General features: G+C 37.5%; 2 protein-coding genes across 6 annotated transcripts; one reads left to right on the top strand and one right to left on the bottom strand.

Annotated features, from left to right (window-relative positions):
* Nucleotides 1–253: 253 nt before the first annotated feature.
* LOC108970996 (lysine--tRNA ligase) lies at nucleotides 254–3,074 on the top strand. Of its 2 annotated transcripts, none has more exons than XM_018936759.1 (6): nucleotides 254–407; nucleotides 1,003–1,314; nucleotides 1,377–1,602; nucleotides 1,667–1,807; nucleotides 1,867–2,814; nucleotides 2,879–3,074. In XM_018936759.1, exons 1-6 carry the CDS (start codon nucleotides 376–378, stop codon nucleotides 2,972–2,974), a joined length of 1,755 nt encoding a protein of 584 aa, XP_018792304.1. In that variant the 5' UTR covers nucleotides 254–375; the 3' UTR covers nucleotides 2,975–3,074. The 2 variants fall into 2 exon arrangements, with proteins under 2 accessions (XP_018792304.1, XP_018792303.1); XM_018936758.1 differs by lacking the exon at nucleotides 254–407 and adding an exon at nucleotides 468–823.
* Nucleotides 3,075–3,699: 625 nt separating this feature from the next.
* Nucleotides 3,700–15,152, bottom strand: LOC108971044 (probable histone-lysine N-methyltransferase CG1716). Of its 4 annotated transcripts, XM_018936830.1 has the most exons (10): nucleotides 15,061–15,152; nucleotides 14,783–14,991; nucleotides 13,769–14,637; nucleotides 10,542–13,156; nucleotides 5,955–10,457; nucleotides 5,432–5,891; nucleotides 5,271–5,368; nucleotides 4,710–5,206; nucleotides 4,476–4,638; nucleotides 3,700–4,408 (listed from the first exon to the last, which is right to left on the bottom strand). In XM_018936830.1, the coding sequence occupies exons 3-10, from the start codon at nucleotides 14,625–14,627 to the stop codon at nucleotides 4,223–4,225; spliced, it is 9,381 nt and encodes a 3,126-aa protein (XP_018792375.1). In that variant the 5' UTR covers nucleotides 14,628–14,637; nucleotides 14,783–14,991; nucleotides 15,061–15,152; the 3' UTR covers nucleotides 3,700–4,222. The 4 variants fall into 4 exon arrangements, with proteins under 4 accessions (XP_018792375.1, XP_018792374.1, XP_018792373.1 ...); XM_018936829.1 differs by having other exon boundaries at nucleotides 5,955–13,156; nucleotides 13,769–14,652; XM_018936828.1 differs by having other exon boundaries at nucleotides 5,955–13,156; nucleotides 13,769–14,647.
* Nucleotides 15,153–16,230: the final 1,078 nt, after the last annotated feature.

Here is a 16,230-nt window from a genome sequence, read left to right as displayed (position 1 = left end):
AAGCATAAACTAAAACACAGCATGAACCATATTAATGGCTTCTGAACAATGTGTTGATAACTTCAAAACCATATTTAAAAAAACCTCATAAGTTTTCATTTTATCAAACTCAATTAAATTACACTTCTTTGTGAAAATTTTTAAGCTAATAACTTACCAACATAATTGAAAAATAAAATAAAATTTTTCAAAAACTTTACCAAACTCATATCAAATTGGGCTGTTTTTTCCTATTGTCAATTTAAGCAAAAAAGCAACATTGCTTCGCCACGATTCTTGACATTTGTTGGCTCACGCCGATTTGTATATTTCGAATAAAGGTTTCTTATTCTTGTACGGGTTTTACTAACGAATTTATCCTAAATATTGGGTAAAATGTCTGAGGCAACTGGTGAGCTATCAAAAAAGTAAGTGGAACTGAATATAATTTCTGAATGGTTTAATGCAATCACTGATTCGATGTCATCAAATTGTATCACCGAATGTGTGGTTATGTTGAAACACATGCAGAATTCCAGTTGCAATTTCATGTGTTAATGTAAAAAAATCTTGCAAAGTGTATATTTTCAAATAATTACGAATGTTTAGCTTTTTTAATGTGTATCGGAAAATAACGTGATAACAAAAGAAATAATATGTATAAACTTCTAAGGCCGTACGCGAAACCAAATAATTTTCTAAAGTTGCGTCAGTTTCATGCTGCATTTCGACAAGTTGATTTGAAGTGCCATGAGAAAGAAATAAAGATTTGGTGCCAAAATGTAACAACGCGACATATTCATTCCACAATATGCCTAGAAGTGCCAAGCAAGCGTACAAAACTGTAAGCGAATAGAGCTTGGTTTTTATATTAATTTATTCGTATGCGTATGTTTGTGTGTGTGTATTTTTGTTCATCTAACACCTCTATTTTATATTATCGTAAAATATATAATATTTAGTGTGGGACACATTTTCGAAATAAAATGTTATTTTTAATCGATTCTTTGAAATTATTTTTAGTGAGCTAAAAAGGCGTCTGAAAGCTGAGCAAAAAGCCAAAGAAAAGGCAGAGAAGGAGGCGCAAAAAGCGGCTGCAGCAAGTGCTAATGCTGATACCAATGCTCCCAAAAAGAAGTCGGCGGCGGCGTCAGAAGAGGAAATTTCACCAAATGAATATTTTAAACTGCGTTCAGCTGCTGTTGTTGATTTAAAAAAATCACCAGAAACCCATCCCTATCCTCACAAATTCAACGTTAGTATATCTTTGGAAAATTTTATTAAAAAATACGAGAATCTTAAAGATGGTGAAATGCTTGAAGACGTCTCGCTGAGGTGAGTAATATTTTTATAATAATAATTGATAAGATAAATAAATAATTAATTTTTTTACACAGCGTTGCTGGTCGCGTGCATGCAATACGAGAATCTGGGGTGAAATTAATTTTTTACGATTTGCGAGGTGAGGGTGTCAAATTACAGGTGATGGCCAATGCTAAGTTATACCATAACGAAAGCGCCTTTGAGCCCGATACTGCAAAAATACGACGTGGTGACATTATAGGTATCAACGGTTACCCCGGCAAAACCAAGAAGGGTGAACTCTCTGTGGTGCCAAAAGAGGTAAAAATCTATGTAATTTTACTCCGTCTTTTCTACTAACAGTTTTTAATTTTTTCCGATACAGATAAAGCTATTATCACCATGTTTGCATATGCTGCCTCATTTGCATTACGGCCTCAAGGATAAAGAGACACGTTACCGACAAAGGTATTTAGATTTGATCATGAATTCCAAAGTGAGAGAAACCTTTCAAATTCGTGCAAATGTAAGTTTATTTTGAATTTCAAATAACTCGTTTGAATTATAATTTTTTTTATTCGGCAGATTGTTTCATTTGTTCGACAATTTCTCGATCGCATGGGTTTCTTGGAAGTAGAAACACCCATGATGAACATGATTGCCGGGGGTGCAACTGCCAAACCCTTCATCACACATCACAATGACTTAAATATGGATTTGTATATGCGTGTCGCACCTGAATTGTACCATAAAATGCTCGTTGTTGGTGGATTAGATCGAGTGTATGAAATTGGGCGTCAATTCAGAAATGAAGGCATCGATTTAACGCATAATCCAGAATTTACCACTTGCGAATTCTATATGGCTTATGCTGATTTTAATGATCTTATTGAAATAACTGAGAAAATGATCTCAGGCATGGTTAAAGCCATTCATGGTACTTATAAAATTAAATACCATCCTGAAGGACCTGAAGGTCCCGAGGAGGAAATTGATTTTACACCACCATTTAGAAGGGTTTCGATGATAAAAACGCTAGAAGAAAAGTTAAACGTCAAATTTCCATCAGCTACAACGTTTAATAGCAAAGAGACAACGGAGTTCCTTTCACAACTTTGCGCCAAGCACCAAATCGAATGTCCGCCACCACGTACAACGGCACGTCTGCTGGATAAATTAGTCGGTGATTTTATTGAAGAAACTTGTGTAAATCCAACATTCATCTGTGAGCATCCGCAAATAATGTCACCACTGGCCAAATATCATCGCAGTGAACCTGGTTTGACGGAACGTTTCGAGCTGTTCGTCATGAAGAAGGAAATTTGTAATGCTTACACCGAGTTGAACGATCCGATGGTGCAGCGTGAAAGATTCGCCCAACAGGCGAGCGATAAAGCGGCCGGTGATGATGAAGCGCAACTGATTGATGAGAACTTCTGTACAGCATTAGAATATGGCTTACCACCAACAGGTGGCTGGGGTCTGGGCATCGATCGTCTCACTATGTTCCTCACCGACACCAACAACATTAAGGTAAACATTGGAAATATTTTTATTGAAAGTATCTAAAAAGATTTATAATTTGTGTGTGTTTTAGGAGGTGCTCTTCTTCCCCGCTATGAAACCAGAGGAAGCTAATCGAACACAGCCAGCAGCCAGTGAAGGCGATCAAATCGCTGAAAAGAGTAATTAGCATAATTCGGAAATTAAAGTTTTTTGAAAGCATCGTTTGGTAAAGTGTATAATGGATTCACAAATATAATTCTCAAAAAAAAAAAAATATAATAAAATTATTTATTTGCTATTATAATTGTTCGTTATTTTGCGAATACGGTTTATCATATTTGGTAAGTAATTATAGTTAAGTAGTTTTCAGAGTTCCAAATTTTTTAATTAAAAATTAATTAATTTTGGATTGAGAAAAAAAAATGATTAAAAATTTTGTATTGAAAAAAAAATTTGTATTGAAAAAAATTTTTAATTTTGTATTGAAGACAATTTTTAATTCCGATATTTTAATGTTTAGGATTAAAAACTTATGTAATAGATATATATTTTTTTCTTTAATGGTAAGATTAGAAAACTTAATTTTTAATCCCAAAATCAGAAGCGAAAATTTATAAAATTTTAAATTTAAATCGATCATTGCTCTGAAGTATTGAAAATAATGGCTCTGTACGAGCGCTAGATAAAATGTTAATACTTGGCGTTAGAATTTATTTATTTTTTTTTCAGTTCAGTATTTTGGATAAAATATTTTTATTTTTAAACTCGTTTTTTTATATTTTTAATACCATATTTGGAATTAAAAATAAAAAGAAATGTCTTCCAAAGTTAACTCATTGATTTTTTCATGCAACCCTGATGGTTAGATTTTTTTGGCATAAAAACAAATGCAATGGAATAACGAAACAGCGCTTGAATTGTTCATTTCACTTTTATTTATTGAATCTACAGTTGCAGTCGCGTATTTGTGCAGCAACTTTTACATAATTGCATATGCGTTTAGTTTAGCTCATAAAATGTAATTACAGCGGGGAAATAATATATTCGTATTCTCTAAAAAATACACCACAATTTACACGTAGTAAAAGGGGAATACATGTACATATTGGTTTAAAACTAAAAAAACATTACTAAGCATTACAATAATAATAAAAAATTATTTAAATATTTCGAAGTCTCCCATTGGAACAGCAAATATGATTAGCCGTGCAATTTTCAACAATATATGTACAAATAAGAATTAAGCATTGCAAAACTCGACAAAAACCAAATTTTGCATATAAAAAATGGTAACGTCTCAATTGTTAACGCTATGATGTTACAAAAGAATGTACGCCACCAAATGAAACTTAATACAAATGTTAAGTCAGCGAAAATCCATTGCTGTTCATCGAATTCAGAAATTAGCTTCTCAGAAGAAAATTTATAAATAGGTTTAAATAGTAAATGGAATCTCCTTAAATTCCGGATCATTGGCGGGTTTCACATACATGCCGCCATACTTCGCCATGTACTTTTTAATGAATTCGCGGGACTTATTCTTAACAGATTCGGTTACGACCAATGTCTGACCAACAGACTCGCAGTATTTCAACTCTTTAACCATAACAAAATGTGTGAGCTGCAAGCAAATGCATTGAACGAAGGTTAATAACAGTATTTTTTCTCAAATAAAAACACAAACAAACCTTTCGCGCGAGATGATTGAAATCTTCATCACTCTGAATACGAGCGAGCGTGCACGATTCCTTGCGATATGGCTTTAAGTGTTGCACAATTATACCAGCTATTTCACAGCGGAACTTTTCCTTAGTGCGACGATACTTGGAATCCGAGTCTTTGCTCTTTTTGCTAATGAAAAAAGTAAAAAAGAGAAATGTAATTAATTATTAATATTATAGTTTCAACTACAAACAACGCACCTTTTATCTTTCTTATCCGATTTTCGTCGCTTATGCTCACTGCCACCGCTGCTACCGCCACTACTACCACTGACATTACTCTGGCCTGCCTGTGCGCTAGGTTCTCGATGGGGCGGTAATGTGCGCTTGAGCGCACGTTTTGTTGTGAGCGCATCCAATTCGTCGACAATCTTATCGCCTTGCACAATTTTGTCCAAGAGTGGGCTGTTGTTGCATTCCTCCTTCATAATCTCCTCCTCATCCGATGAGAGCAAATAGTCTTGTATGGGTATTACGCCATCCGGTTCATCGGAGTCTTCGGCAGTTTTGGATTTCGTTGCGTCGATATTTAAGCTGTCTGCAACGATGTTGGGATTTACGCCACCGATAGCTGCGGCTTTGAGTGCTTCAGCGCGTTTGCGCCGTATTTCTTCCTTACGTTTGCGTATTTTCTCTTTATTTTCTTTGTATTTGCGCATCTCTATTTGATTGTAGATGCGATCCTCCTCCTTTCGGGGCTGCAAATATAAACATATAAATTAATTTCAAATCAAGTGAAAAAAAATACGCGTGAGTACTTACACTAATCGGACGCTCATCCACCAAACGACCGTAACGCTTATGCCTACGATTTTCTACCTTCTTATCGATGAAAGCTTTGAGTTGCGCCTCATCCATTCCTTAAAAATCAATGAATATATAAAATAGGTAAAATTTATAGGTTTAAAAATGTAGATTACTACCTAAGAGTACGTCATCATCCTCGCTGCTCTCATTTGCCTGTTTAGCTTCCTCACAGGACTCGCTGTCCGAACTGTCGCCTTCTTCGGCTGCAGCCTGCAATTGTTCAAGCGTTGGCGGGTGCCATTGCGATATTTTTTGCTTAGTATGGTAGTAATAAATTTGGCCCAAGTTTGTAATGGCGTATTTCCATTGGCGCGGCAAGGTAGCAACAACTGCAGGTAACTTGTAATCTTCAGGATCGGTAGATTTGGATTTTGGCTGCACCTGCACGTGTGCGTAGCAAGGTGGAGTGGGAATAGGTTGGCGGGCAATAGAATACCATTGACCTGTTGAAGGGTCTACGCAGAAAGGAACATCTTGCGAGCGTGTCTTCTTGGGGTCCAAGCCAAAGAAACGACATTTTGTTTCGAATTCTCTACGCTCTTCAGCCAACCGCTTTTCGGCTTCATCGCGTGCCACCTGAAAAGTTAAAAATATATACATATATATTGAGTCTGATTACAGATTATGTGCTTTTCCCACCTTTGCAGCAAACATCTCTCGTCTCTGTGCCTTTGACAAATGCTTTATACCATCATGGTGATCGTTCGCCGAACGTCGACGTGGATCTCCGCCTGGCATTGAGCCTACAACGGTTATATTATTGTTGCGATTGTCTTTACTGAAACTTGGTTTGGAAAAACGAGAAGTGGTTGGGCCGCGTCCGAAACGATCGCGCTGATAACGATCACTTAGAACAGAACGATTACTGTCGACGGAAGCTTCGGCAAACTGTCGATCTGCCTCCCGTTCGTGCTCTTTCATTTGTTCGATACGTTCACGTTTCGGTATGCGGAAAATTTCTGGCAAACTATTCCATGCAGTGGTTAGTTTCACAGCTAACTTCTGCAATTCCGAAGGTACCTCCTGTCCGCTAGCTAATTCCGTATGTGAATTACTACTTGTGCTTTCTTTCGACGACTCATCGCTTGGAGAAGATGCATTGCCAGTCGGCATGCTGCTGGTGGACAACGCATTGCCACACCAATTTCGTACGCTCTGATAGACCTTACTGTCAGTGAGTACAGTCTTGTTTGCTATTGGCAAACTCTCCAGCGCCTCTAGCAGGGACAAGCGAATCGCCATATCACCACCGTCTTCGCTCATCCACCCATGCAACAAACGCAGTCCATGATAGTCCAAGAACAGTCGGCGACAGGGCAAATCGGCATTGCGGAGAATTTTCAGTAGATTGAGACGAGTTTGCGGTAATTTGGCGCGTACGACCAAACGTGAAAACCGCAGCGTGTCCGACTGGTTTCTCAGCCCGCCACGACTAAGGAATTTAACCTCGTCTTCGATATCCGGATCTTCCAAATAACGCGATGTTTTCGACTGCTCACCAGTAGCAGATTTACGTAGTCTCTTATCTTTCTTTTCTTTACTGGGTTTCTTTTTTCGCGCTGCTTTATCAGCAGATTTGCCCGCGAGCTTTTTCAGCTTAGCGTCTGCATCTTCACCCACTTTTTTCTTCTTGTCCTTACCCGCGCTATCCGATTTTTCATCCAACTTTATTTTACCATCCTCTGAGCTTATCAGTGATTTGCCTGATGCATCTAGTTTCTTATGTGCATCTTCGCCATCAGCTGTGCTATCATCACTGTCCTCATCATCGCTACCTTCTGCCGAATTATCCGCATCGTTGTCGTCATCGATTTGTTCACCCTCATCCGAATTGGGTTCTTCACCTATCCAACCACGACAGTTAGCCGACTCGCAATAACAACGTTGTGCCTCCCTGCCGTAACGTTGATACTGGTAGTCGAACGTAATTTCTTCACCTGGCATAATGGACTTACGACTGAAGAACCCAATTCGTAGTTCACCATTTACAGTCCACTTTTGAGTTTCCGCATTGGGATCGCAGGAATGATTAATGAAGCGTGAAATGTTTCCCTTAATTGTGGCATCGATTATGGCATCGCTTCGTAATGCCATAAAGTAATAGTGACGGTTTTTGTCCAACGAGTATGCAGTACGGCGCTGCTCAAATTCATCGCCATCGATTACCTCTCCAACGTATTCCATAATGAATTCACCAGGTAAAATCTCAATGTCAGCCATTATACCGAAGCCCTTCTTTTCCGTTCGAAAGACTCGGCATGGTGAACAGAGCAGTTTCTGAAAGCGTTTATTTGTACAGCGAACTTTCACATTACAATCGGGTCCACATTCGATCATCAATAAACGATTCAAGCAATCTTCACCACAGCCCAACTCACCACGCTCTTCCTCTTCGGCTGTCAAGAAACAATCACACAACATCTTGCGCGCTTCTCTACTCACGACACGTTCACATTTGTACTCATTCTCTTTAATGACATGGAAGTTACTCAGACGTTCTTCCATTTCTTTTAGGAACTTGGCATTCTTTGCCTCCACTTGCGCCAAATCCGTCAGATGATCATCCAAACTATAGTGAGTTTTCATTTCAACATCATCTTTAATTGAGAACCGCTCTTTTTCGCGCACCAACCCACGACCTACAAGCGCCTTTGGCATTTTTGTTATCTGTTTGATGCGATGAGAACGCCGAACTCCGGTTATTTCGTCAATTGCTTGATCATGAATAGGACTTTTTGGTGGAGGTGTGGTTGTTGGCGTTGCTACTGGTGTATCTGCCGGGGTATCGTAATAAATATTTTGAGGGAGTGTGTTCGAAACTTCTTCGAAGGATTTGTCAACCGGCGTTATGTCGCCAGATATGCTTTCATTAGGCGTCGTCATGCCTTCCAGCACCGCTCTAGATGGCTTTTCATCATTTTCTTCATTTTCCGCAACATCCGATTTATATTCTTCTTTTTGGAGATGTGTTTTCGGACAAATAACTTCATCTACACTGTCATCATCAATCTTATACCCACGTTTGAGCAAGTTGACGCCATCTTCAATGAATTTCTCAATGTCCTTCAACGGATCTGGTTCTTCCTCAAGCTCATTGTTTACCGTAGCTTCAGTAGTGGTGGTGATTTGATCCTCCTCTACAGTAGTCTTCTTTTCTTCAACTCCAGTTGCACAAACTGTTGCAGCGGCAACACTGTCTTGTAATTTACTTTCTTCCAGCATCGGAACTATGTTTTCGAAAGGATTGGCACTTTCTTTAGTAGATTCAGCTGGGACTGTTGTTTTTGTGAGCGCATCCTTTAGTGCTGCTTCGAAATCTTCTTTCAATTTCTTCTGCCTTTTTTTCTTCGCACTTCTCTCCTCCATTTTCTTAGCTAACTCATTACTAGTAGTGTCTTCGATGGCCAAAAATTGCTTCTTTTCCGATTTCTTTGATACAGATCCTTTCCTTTCCCTATCTTTAATTTCACTCTTATCACTACTAATGTTTTGATCCATCTTGGACTTCCTTTTACCGCTTGTTTTATCCTCTGGGGTTTTCTCTGAAGCCATTTGCTTTTTGAAACGTTTCGCCACTGGTGTAGATGTCGCTGAACGGCTTTCCTCATCAAGCGAAGATTCAATTTGACTTTCGAGACTTTCTCCTTTTTTCATTTGATCAGACGATTGCGCATCTTTCTTCGATTTTTTCTGTGTAGATTCTTTGGCTTTACTGGAATTGCTTGCTGACTTTTTGAATGAAGACGTTTTTTGTTCAGCACTAGTCTGGCTGGTGGTTGGAATTTCTGAATGTGAGGCGCAACTCTTCTCTTCCAACTCCATCTGCATTTTAAGCAGCCGTTTTTTAGGCGGCGCTTTGGCCAATTCTCTTTCCAATAATTCAGCTGCGTTTGGAACTGTGACCGGCGTATCGATCTGCAGGTCATTTGTCGCATCGTTTGTTGACTTTCCCTTTCGAGGCTTTCGTATTTTTTCATCGGCATCTTCGGTGTCACCACTTTTTTCTTTAGTCTCCGCAGTTTCCTGATCTTCTGATTTACCTTGACCCTTAGTCTCCAATTCGTTCGATTTCTCATCAGACTGTTTATTACCTCTTCGCTTTCGAATTTTTTTAGACTTATCGACTAGTGTATCTGATTCTGATTCTGGAAGCTGACAGTCCACTTTCTCTGCCGTTAAGTCGCTACTAGTAACCGAATTTATTTTAGAGTCAACGATTGAGTTCTCTTTTAACGATGGTGGCGACCCACTTTGATCTAACTTTTCTAATTTATTTGGTAACAACTCTTTGGGTGATTCTACAATCTTTTCTTCGTGCTGTTGAATCCGTTCTTCGGGTTTGATGATATCGATTTGACCGCACTCTCTTTGCGTCTCAACACTCTCTACTTCAAGATCAACGCGCTCGACTGTTTCAATAGCCGAAGTCAAAGCTTTTTTATGTTTTCGAGTTTTTGATGTAAATAGTTTGTTTTTGTCATTATTTTCTTCTAAATTTTGGCCACTTAAATCAGGTGTTGTATTATTGGATATACTTGACGTTTCGTCGCCTGTAGTACTCATCACTTGACCCACTTCAGTTGAAAGTTCCGCCGTTGTCGTTGGAGAATCACATTTTTCTGATTCCAAAAGTTTTTCTTGGCATGATGCATTGGCCGTCCCTTTCTCCAATGTGTCAGTGATAATCTGATCATCAGTATTGGTATTTTTTACGTTCAATTCAATAACTGATGTGTGCAAATTTTGTTGTGATATTTCTAAGCTACCATCGGCGGTCGTATTCGTATTGACAGTAATAGTCTCATCAACCGGATTCATTTCGGAGACTTTCTGTTTATTTTCACTAGAAGACTCTGCAGTAATAGGAGAAGTGCTCGTAGATGGCTTATGATTTACTTTTTTATTCCTCGCCTTTCGCCCGCATCGTGAAGGCGACGAGTGATTTGAATTACTATCAATATCTTCGGATAGTATTACAGCTTTTGACACGTCGCGAACCTTCGTATTTATATCTGTTGTTGTTTCCTCGATCGTAATTTCTATAGTATTTTGTACATTCGGCACTTCATCTTCGTCTAGATTATTAGGCTCAGTTAAATTAATAGGTGTATGGCTTAGCTCAACGCTCGCAGAAGAATCATCCTTTGCATCGACTGACTTTTCCATAGCATTAACAGTTAAACTAATAGGTGTATGGCTTAGCTCAACGCTCGCAGAAGAATCATCCTTTGCATCGACTGACTTTTCCATAGCATTAACAGATTTAGAAATCTCCTCTTCATTATACACGTTTGGTGTATCTGCGTCAACTTCCTGCGCCTTTAACTTCAAAACTGCCTTTGAACTCGCAGCTGCTATTTCAGCGAATGTCTCTTCTAAAGTTTTATGACCAGACTTATCTCCACGTTTTGAACGTCTCTCATTTCGGCGTGTTGGTTGCTTTGACGGCTTTCCATTGGAACTTTCCGAAAGTGTTGGAGATGGTGTCTTCGTAGCACTGCTTCCATTCATTTCGTCACGTGAAGATTGTGAGTCCGTTGCCGAATTTATGTCCTCCGAACTACTTTCATCCAACACATTATCTGCCGTATGTTTAGTGGTGATAATATCCCATTTTTCCGATTTCGCTGACGTATCCAAATTATTGGAAATGTTCATTGTGCTCTCATTAACAACATTGGCAGGTATTTGCCGGGACGCTTTTTTCAAAATATTTTTACGTACTTCTGCTACCGGGTTTTGAGAGCTAGTAGCTTCATCAATGGAACTTTCCTTGCCTTCAACAGACTGTTCAGCGAAAGTAGTTTGAATTACGACCTCTTCTTCTGGCAGTGGTGTAAAGTCGCAATCCGTGACTGTTTCGGATATTTCACATGTTTCAGTAGGTAAGTCCATGCGTTGATCGGACTCATCGTGCGCATGGTTTTCCCAAGTGAACGTTTTTATAGATTCTCCTTCATCTCTACTTTTAGCTATATGAACACATTTTGATGGCTGCTTATTAGTCTCTATAGAACTATCTTGGTCGGTTGCTTGTGATTCTTCCAAATTAATTGTCGTAACACTCTTATCTGACGTGCCAGCTTCAAGGTTTTTCTCGGCTTCAGTAGTTGGCATGTTTTCTTCCCCTACTATAGGCGCTATAATCTCCGAGGATGTGTCATCCTTAACTGCGGGCAACGGCAATTGCTGGAATGCCTTCGCTCCCATTGTTAAATCATTCTGCTTAACGGTATTTAAGATATCCAACAAGGTACTAGTCGCGACATTTGCCGCCACATTATGCACTGCCGCTTCATACATTTTAAACTTGCTCACCTGTTTTTTAAGTGGCAAAGTGATAGGTTCTTTTTTTGTTTCGCACGAAACAGAAGGTGACTCTTCACTAACGTTTCTATCATGCTCTCCAAGCTCATGTTTGTTATCTACAGCATCTAGTGCAATGCTGCTTGATTTTTGTGGAATCTCAGTTATTTGTTCAGAAGAGAGCTCCACGACAGCAATTGCAACGGGTGCTGCCTCAACTTGCTGCGAAGTAACCAAATCGGCACTAACGTTTTCAATTGTTGTAACTGCACTATATTTACTTTCTTCATTCGATTGCTCGAAGTCTTTATCCGTTTTAACGGTAGTTGGAGTTACTCTCTCTCTTGGCAGTTTACCTGTTTTCTCCTCTACACCAACTGTCATCATTAGATCTTCAGTATCTAAAATCTCATTCAATGAGACTTCTGCTTTACTTTTGGGTTCTCCCACTATAACTGTGTTGTCACTTTTTTTGGGGAACCTATGAGATCGTCTTGGCGGTAAGTTTTTACTTGTTGTTACGGTACTTAACTCTGTAGTGTTAGCGGTACAGCTACTTCCGCGACTGCTGTTATTTGTATTGCTGTTGTCGCTACCAGCAATGACGTCACTACAGCTGTTAGATGCCGATGATAACGAAATAGTAGAAGTGATGGTACTCGGTGGCAACGTTAAGCGTTTCAAAGATACACGCAACTTATCGCCCTTTTTATAGCTTTTGTTACTACGATCTGAACTGCCCTCTGATTCTGAACCGCTCGATTTGCGACTTGTGCCGGACATGCCAAATGTCATTTCCGAGAGAGAATCTGACTCTGCTTCGATTTCTTTATTCGAATCCAAATCAATTGTAATACTTTGATCACATTCCGTTAACGTATCAACCGTTTTTTGTGAACATGTTTCACTTTCAGCTAGCAAGGAAATAGATTTATCAGCTGGTGAACTTTCCGATGTTATCTCTTCAACAGCGGCCACAATGAATTCTGGTGCGGATGTAGTTTCACAAATACTTTGGCTATCTTGCCAAATGCATACGGAGGCGAAGTTTCTTTGTTGTGACTCATGTACATCCGTTGGAGGATGCACTGTTTTAGCCTGATATTCATGATCAGATATAGAAGAAGTAGATGATATTTCTAAAATGACATCTTCATGCTGTACAGAAGTCCTTTCGTTTGATACAGGATTTTGCCCAACAGGGGTTTCAACGCTTTCAGCACATTTTAAATTTGCTTTGTACTCTGTCCAATTTGTAGCATTTTGAGAAGCTTCTTTACTGGCGACATCTTGCTTTTCTTTATTTTCGACAGAATATTGTTGCTGCTCGTCTGCTTTTTTACCTTGTGGAGTTATATGAAGCTCCGTCTTCAGGTTTGATTTTGGTACAGGGCTTTGAGCTACAGTATTTTTATTTTTCGGCGGACGACCTCGGCGCTTTTGTGTGCCAGATTCTATTGACGCAGGCTTTGGATCAACTACTGCAGTAGGCGAAATAAATGAATTTGAAAGATTTTTACGTTTGTTGGATATATCTGTTGAATAGAAAATTCATTATTATAATAAATGTGTAACAAAAGATTTTCAAATTAACGACGTGTCGACTTTTATTTAAAAACATTTCTTTGCGAAATGTACCAAATTATTGGCAACATTTCCAAATTATGGGAACAATTTTCATCCTCTGATACAACCACAAAATTATTTTTTTTAAAATAATTTCAGTTTAGTAATATACCCTTTTCAGTCTGTTATGAAAAAATATCTCCAATTTTGAGTATCAGCTGAATTTATAATTGATAAGCATCATTTACTTCGAAAGTTTACTTATCTATATTCTATGTACATACAAATGTATGTGTGAATATAACATATATTAGCATATCAAATAGATAGAAGAGTTAAAAGTAAGTAAAAACGGTAACTATCCGTATTTTATGCGCATATATAAACTTCAAGTTTGTTACTCTGAATATTTTCAAGGATTTTGTACCATCGTGTAAACATCGAGAATTTATACATATACTATATACATATATAAATAAACACACATATGTACACACCCACATATATGTATATGTAAGATGCATATTGATTTTTTACATTTATCGATTTTTTTTAATGTTGTTTATTTGTGTTTTACTCACTTGTTGACTTTTTCTGCTGTTGTGATGTCACAACTGTTGGGAGCATGAACCCACTGCTGGAACTAGAAGTATTACTTTCAATTTGCGCTATTATTAGGCTGGAATTTTGCTTTGATTTTATCAGGCTGGCATTAAATATTTCCTGGGTACGACTCAACCGTCTTGCTTGTGCTATTTTCGCTGGATCTATTGTAGTCATAGCATCCACATTACTCTTCAAATTGATTGTGTTTTTACCTAAAACACCAATTTTCGGTATGGACGATAAGGGTGGTGGAAGTATTGGCGCATTTATTTTATTATGTTGTTCTGATATTGATATGCGACGAAATATTGCGGATTTCTCCATAAATGCTTTCTGTTTACTACTTAAATCAGAGCTTGAAGCTGGAATTGAGCTGCTTGTATTACTACCAGAGCTAAATGAGGGTAACGATGTAGTTGTTTGGGTTTGCGGAGCGTTTGAATCTATGCGTGCTTCTATTTGGATTTTATGTGGCTTTCGATGTTTGTTTAATAAATCTCTTACGTCAAATTTTATGATCTTCTTACGTGAACTTCGCCTACATTCGTTGCTACTTGATGGTGTTGAAGTCATACGAGGATTAATCTTATCTGTCGGTACATTGGGCGGCGGTGGAGATATAGCCACGAAACTGCCCTCAACTTCCATAATACTATCATTTTCACCTCGACTCGTAAACTTTTCTGTATCGTTCGATTGGTTAGACGTTTGTGCACTCTCTTCTTGTGATGGTGGCATAGTGTTAGCCGTTTGCTTCAGCTGCGTTGCTTTAGGAGGCCTACCAACACGCTTTCGTTGTGGCGTCATATCTGACGTTGATGGCGCGGAATTCATTTTTAATTATCTAAAGAACACTAACCTTTTAAAAAGATACATATTTAGTGATTTCGTAGGTAGCTATGCCAGCTCACATACATACATATAAATATAATATATTCGTAATTTATTTCGACTTTGCTTTGTGCCGTTCTAAATAATGAAGTGCTTACCGCAATGGAATAATTTGGTCCTTTCAACTATGTCCATTAAACATATTCAGAATCTTAATCCCCAGTTATGACTTTTTAATTTATGCATCATACCGCACCAAAAACTGTTCCTTAATGGTTCATTAAAACCATGTATGATTTATATAAACAATCACTAATCCACCCTCCCACTGATACTCCGTTGACCGACACTATTCAACTGCAAAGATCTGGCAAAGAATTTTATAACGAATTCGTAGTAAAAATAAAAGACACTTTTATATAAATTCAATAATTACCACTCCTTCCCGTTAAATATATTATTTAAAACATGCAAATGCTGGGCTATAATAAATATACATGCGGCCACAGAAAAAATCTTCTGAATTTGTTAAGAAATGGAAAAAACAAATTCCAGCGGAGTTGCCATATTTTCAATTTCCTTTTTACATTACGAATAAGGTTACAAAACAGAAATGAAACGCTATGTTTGTATTTTTGAGACTATTAACTCAACCGGTTAACGAATACATAAACCAATTATTAAAAGTAACTATTTTCAAATTTATTTTGAGAAATCTATCATATTTATTTCACAAGTTTTTTATATAGCGACCTCAAATATTGCTTATGTACATGCTTTCTCCCAAAGAACCCCCGATATATCGAACGATCAAATATTTTATTATATTCCAAAACAAACGGTACAATCTTCGAAGAAATTCATACAAAGTAATTGATCAAAATCCAAACCTTGTATGGAATATTTTTGTATTTGTGCAGGATATTTCGTTGCAACCGAAGCTGTTTCTTATTTATATTTAATATACTTTGAAAGTAAAAAACAAGAATTTTGTTTATTTTCATTTTATTTTAAATTTTGTGAAAATTTCATTTTATTTTTATTTATTTGAGTGACTTTAATAAACCAATATTAAGATTTGAGCATGATGCAGTCGGTAAATTGTCAATGTGGAGACAATTGATTTTTAATCAATTGAAAAAATATAACCCATGCCTTTTACGAGTTAGCACATCCTCATTCCAATCATTTATTATAAGTTAGATTATAAAAAAAAAAATAATAATACAAAATTATTCCTTTTTCTATGAAATAATACAAAATTATTCTTTTTTCTCTTAATAAAAATACATAGGTTTTATGGTTGAATAACTACAATTACATATAATCATATAGATTAATATGTATTAGCCTCAACCTATGTTTAAAAGGTTTAAATTAGTATAAATATGAAAAATCGATCAAGGATCCGAAGTTTTGTTGGCATAAATTTATGTATTTTTTACCGTGGCAAGTTAACTTTTTCGCACAAAAGATGAGCAGCAATTATTAATCAACATCCAGATTTTCGCCATTTCACAACAGAAAAAATGGTAGAAATACTTTTAATTTACATACAATTCAAAATATGAACAAATACGCTTTTGCTTAAATAAATAAAACATAC

This window comes from Bactrocera latifrons, unplaced genomic scaffold (genome assembly GCF_001853355.1).
Source record: "Bactrocera latifrons isolate USDA-ARS-PBARC rearing strain unplaced genomic scaffold, ASM185335v1 scaffold_32, whole genome shotgun sequence".
In the NCBI taxonomy this organism is placed as follows: Eukaryota; Metazoa; Arthropoda; class Insecta; order Diptera; family Tephritidae; genus Bactrocera; species Bactrocera latifrons.
Note: the sequence above shows the minus strand (reverse complement) of the source record. Positions and strands in the feature narration are given on the sequence as shown.